We start from the raw sequence: 5,840 nt of genomic DNA, 5'->3' as shown, positions 1-5,840 counted from the left end.
TGGACTGGCTCTTGTGCGGGTGGCACATGAAAGACACCATTTCGAGCGTAGCCGTTTTCGTGCGGGTGACACATAAAAGCACCCACTACACTCTCTGAGTGATTGGCGTTAGGAAGGGCATCCAGCTGTAGAAACTCTGCCAAATTAGATTGGAGCCTGGTGTTGCCATCCGGTTTCACCAGTCCTCAGTCAAATCGTCCAATCCATGCTAGCATGGAAAGCGGACGTTAAACGATGATGATGATGATGATGATATATATAAATGAGGTGTCTGTTTACTTTTAAGATGTCCCTCTGTGTGTGTATGTGTGTATACACACATACATACATACATACATCATAAGAATTTATAAACTTTTGAGACAACATGGAAAATTCTTTTTGGGAATTGGTACTCGAAGTACATATAAAGATTATGTTACTATAATATACACTGGTTTGATAGTGGAAGTTTCAGGCAGACAAGTAAAGGAATCACTAGATGTATCCTATTCAATAATTCTTAAGATGCCAACAACATACAATAGAAAAATTAAAAGGATTACTTCAGTACAATGGTAGAATACTTATTGTTTTTTCAGGAGATGTGGTTTCAAGACCCATAGGCAGCCTTTGACTTTTTCTTTCCAAAAAGGTTCTTCAAATCAATATTTACTTGCTTTATATGTATTTCAAGAACCAATTCCCCAAAAAATTATTCCATGTTCTCTCAAAAGTTTATAATCTCTTATGATGTCAACAAGATATATATATATATATATATATATATATATATATATATATATATATATATATATTCTACAAAATGATTATAATAAAAGGGAATATAAGAGTGTTGCATATCCTAGTTGTTATGATGACTCTACTCTAATGCAGTTGTTATTTATTAAATTTCAATTTCTGTAATTCTGTAATTGAATCAGTGTTCTTACTATCTTAAACACTTCACTGTATTCCTACACATAATCTGCTTAACCTGAAAACAAATGCCATTCCTAGAGAGGAGTTCTATGTGGTTACTTGGTCTGCTAGAAATAGCAGCCAAATTACACTGCCATCTAAAAAAAAAGTGAACACATTGGATGATGTAGTCAGAACTGAAAAGTGGTGTTTGGAGATCATTACTGGCATTTTGATCATAGGTCTACTTGGTCAATGTCAATTGGGGGTTAATGAACAACAAATGGGTTGTTGGTATCAGAAGGGGCAATCAATCATAGAAATTAATTTCAACAGGAAAGAAGTAATTATATGGAATTTTTTCCCTCAGCCTACCATATAAAACAGTAGAGTTGTATCTGGACAATGCTGCTTTACAGCCAATTTTTGGTACAGGCTGAAATTAGTGTGTACTGAAATTGCCACTTTTTTTTTTTTTTAATTTGCAAGTTTGTCACTTCTCTCTATCATTTTATCACTGAAGCTGTAAAAGACAAAGTCAGCTCTCATGTAATTTGGGCTTGTAATTTAATCAGATTATTTAACCTTTTGCTATTTGCAATCTTGTGATGTTCATCGAGTTTTGTAGAATGGGAAGGAGTACACTGCAGTCTGGGTTGGAATCATTTACCCCATTAATATCCTTGTGAAATGCATAGACAACATAATTTGCTATTGCCACGAGTTGTAGGTTTCATGCATAGAAATTTATTCTTGTTGTTTTTGTCCTAAGCTAAGTCTGATGAAACAAGTCTGTGATCAAACACACATTTGTGACATTGTATCTTTTTGTATATCTAGGAACTACATTATCCAATATGTCCTTCTCTCTTTAAAGAGGTACAGTGCAATGTGAAGGCAATTTTGTTTCAATTTCAATTAGGTTGTGAAGTCTCACAGAACCTCCCTCATTGGCTTGTTGCTTCATGAAATGTGATGTGTCACACCAGATTTGTTACTCTGTTCAGAATTAGTTTATGAAACATCGCACAACATAATGCAACAACCTTCAAACTGTCAACTACATTATTTGTATGTTCTTAGATTCTGTATATTTCATATCTCTGCTGTTCTCTAAACCAGTATCTGTGTGAAGGGCTTTCTAATATGTATGTTATGTGGTGAGGGCATCTAAGCAGTTATTTTTATAGATCATCATCATTTAGCATCCATTTTCCATGCTGGCATGGGTTAAACTGGAACTGGTAAGCTAGAGAGCTGTACCAAGCTCCAGTCTGTTTTGACTTGGTTTCTATAGATAGATGACCTTCGTAATGACAACCACTTCAAAGAGTGTACTGGGTGCCTTTAACATGTCACTGGCATGAAAAAAAGAAACCACAGTAAGAAAAATTATCTCCAACTTGCTAACAACTGAAACCATTTACTCTATATACAACAGTTTTATATTTGCATCGTATATGTAAGACAGGATATGATTTCAACTAGTGGGATATGTTCTTAACAAAACAAAAATCCCAGATGGGTAGTGAGTGAATAATAGAACAAGTTGACTACTATCCCCATGCAAAAATAGAATATTTCATATAACAAGTTTCTTCACATATATAAAAAGATATAAGGTCCCCATATTTATAATTTATACACACATTATGTACATGTGTGTACATTTGGATAAATAGACATATTAACTTCTTGTGTATTTGATCTGTAATGTATGGAACTTTTGATTTCTGTAATTTCTTCGTTATCTTTCCTGAAAATGCACATATATATATATATTTTAAATATTCCATAAAAAGAGAATGTGTGTGTGTGTGTATACACATACACACAAAATAAAAAAAGACATTTTTTATATATTCTTTAACATTTGCATGGTTTAGATAGAATTTAAAACCTGATATTCCAAATTTAAAAAATCCCATTCTATGTTGTACAATGTTTTTTCTGTCTGTCATTTTGGTATTTTCTATTTTTATATTGTTTGCATTTTTTATACACACATATTTAGACACACACCCACACAAACAACACACTCTCTCTCTCTCCATAAATCTAATCAGTTAACTCTATGTAGATTGTAATGTTTCCTTTTGTCATCCATTCATACAAGAAGTAGCAAAAATTTCATTTTGTTTTGAAATTGTTTATCATCATCATTTTAACATCTACTTTTCCATGCTTGCATGGATCAGACAAAATTTATTATGGCAGATTTTCTTCAGCCAGATGCCTGTCCTGTTGCCAACTCTTACCAGATTTCAAGCAAGATATTTCCCTATGGCCAGACGTGTTTTATGGAAAATTAGAAACAAATGACACTGCCTGTATGATGGTGACACTCGTTTACAACTATTGTGTAAATGTCAACACACGCATTTACATATACACTCACACATTTACACACAACGGGCTTTCTTTCATTTTCCATCTACCAAATCCACTCACAAGGCTTTGGTTTGCCCAAAGTTATTATAGAAGACACTTCTTAACTACAAAACTGTTCCTGCATGAAAATTAATAAATTATTAGTAACTATAGTTTCACACTGAGAACAATACATTGTTATAAACAGTAAAATGTCAATTGGCAATTTCTGTCTCAGATAAGGACTTTTTATGAATAACTATCTACGAATTCTAGAATATTATAATAAACATGTGTGAAATCAAGTCCAGCTGAAGTGACTTTGTGCACATGCAAAATTTGTAAGAATGTGAGATGTTACAGCAATTCTGAATGCAAAATAAACGTAAATCAATAACTAACAGGAGATAAACACCTAAACTGATCAATATTAAATTATGTATGACATTTTATGTCTTTAATTCCCTCTCCATTTCAGGCAAATTGTGAAGCAGACGAAGTACCAGTTTTTAATATTGAGCCCCTCTGGCAAACTATTCGTGGACCAGCTTCCCTTGTAGAGCTGGCAGTAGATCAGAAAGCTACAAATTATGGCTTATTACTCCACCATTACCTGCTCTGTCAGTTTATGTATGCCATCTTAAAATTTGGTTTGAAATCTGTCAAAGTTCTCTCCCTTTTTGATTGCAAGGTTGGTATCTTACTGTTACATATTCGCTTATATGTTCACCTAGTTTTATTATCTAGTTGTCCTTTTTCACATTCACCATTTCTGATAATATTTATAATGACTTGAACAGAAGAGGAAGAGTTGTATCCGTGGCTTTTACAGAGACCTTTAAGATTGGCGGGGGATAAAGGAGAAAGAAACCACAAATCATGAATTGTTGCAATTACTGGAAGCAGCATACTGAGATATTGAGTTACCATGAGACTGGAGATGTCTGAATACTTGCAACAGAGGGCCAGGTATTAGTCTTAAACTAGGTAACAGATTAACCTTTAGTATTTAATCTGGCTATATCCAGCCCAAATATTTTACATGTTAAAACTGACCAAATCCAACTTCTCACACCTGCCCTACAATATAATTCTAAAAATATACAAACACACCATTGAAATCTTGAAGCTACAAAATAATGCATGATTAATTCAAAACAATGTGAATAAATAAACAATACATTTGACAAACAATTCTGAATGCTAAAGGGTTAAATTTCTTCACCTAAGAAAAAGTACTGTCCATCTAATGAGCTTTTGTATTATATCCATTTGCCCAATTTCTCTTTGGTTGACTTGAAACTTTGATAGAAAATACTTACCCCAGGAGACACAGTGATTGTGAAATGAACTTTTTTGCTCATGTCTTCATGTAAACTATTTTTCTCAATTACCAACCCTTTCACTTGAGATATATATATATATACACACATTGTAACAAGTGATTTGATGAGAGTGATGGTGGTGATATTATCTATGATGTCAAAGCATGGAATAAATTACCCCCAAATTCCTTAAATTTGCCAAAACTACTCTTATGTACATATGTGCTCTGTTCTCTTTATGGCTCTTTTATTTTTATTTTTTCTGTCCTTTTTATTCTGTGTTTTGTACATGCATCTTTGACTATCATTGCTGTCTTTCTTTACATGATTTATTGCTTCTTTATGTCTCTTCTTTTGCTTTTTTCCAGCAAGTTGTAATACACCTGAACACTAAATACAATAAGCTCGTTTTTATTATTATTTTATGTCAACAGTAATGTTGTTATGAGAAGAACTAATTCTGAGATTCCATCCACATGAATGACAATAGCTATGTTGCAGTTAACATATTTAATACAGGAGAATTAGATAGGTAACTAGAAATAAATATACAGTGAGAAAAAAAATATTAGCCATTTACTAATATTATATTAATGTTGGAAATGTAAAAGATATTAGTCACTAATAGTTATTGTTTTTTTTTTTCTTACTGCATATATATTTCTTGTTAGCTATTTAACACAGCATGCATTAAATATATTAATGATAGTTTCAAATTTTGGCTCAAGGCCAGTTATTTCAAAAGAGGGGCTAAGTCAATTACATAACCCCAGTGCTCAACTGGTATTTATTTTATCAGCCTGAAAGGACGAAAGGCAAAGTTGACGTTGACAGAATATGAACTCAGAACGTAAACATGCCACTAAACAATTTGCCTGGTGTGCTAACGATTCTGCCAGCTTGCCACTTTCTAAATATATTAATATTAATTTAACGACTTGAATAATGTTGATAGTGGCACTGACAATATTGAAAGTAGTGACAGTAATTACAAAAATGGTATGATAATAATTATATTGATAATGATGGTAGTGGTGGTGCAGGTAATAGATTCATTGATTTGTTTATTTTCATTTTCACTATCTTCAACTTTCAGGGACAGAACTCTTTCTTCAAAGATTTGCATACCCATCCTGCTCTACCCACTAAACTCAAAGATGCTAACATCCTTGCAGAGAGGAATAAAGTAAGTTAAATTTCTTTTCTTTTACATGTGTGTGTGTGTATATATGTATATATATATAT

General features: G+C 32.8%; 1 protein-coding gene across 2 annotated transcripts in view; it reads left to right on the top strand.

The window, feature by feature from the left end:
* The window catches only part of LOC106879836 (rab3 GTPase-activating protein non-catalytic subunit), a 74,447-nt gene that overhangs the window by 59,681 nt on the left and 8,926 nt on the right, over nucleotides 1-5,840 (top strand). For both annotated transcript variants that reach the window (XM_014929541.2, XM_014929540.2), the window contains 2 exons: nucleotides 3,749-3,961; nucleotides 5,692-5,781. In XM_014929541.2, coding sequence (XP_014785027.1) covers nucleotides 3,749-3,961; nucleotides 5,692-5,781 — 303 coding nt within the window. The remainder of the gene's footprint in view (nucleotides 1-3,748; nucleotides 3,962-5,691; nucleotides 5,782-5,840) is intronic.

Source organism: Octopus bimaculoides, chromosome 11 (assembly GCF_001194135.2).
Source record: "Octopus bimaculoides isolate UCB-OBI-ISO-001 chromosome 11, ASM119413v2, whole genome shotgun sequence".
NCBI classification, from domain to species: domain Eukaryota; kingdom Metazoa; phylum Mollusca; class Cephalopoda; order Octopoda; family Octopodidae; genus Octopus; species Octopus bimaculoides.
This window is presented reverse-complemented; position numbering and strand designations above follow the sequence as displayed.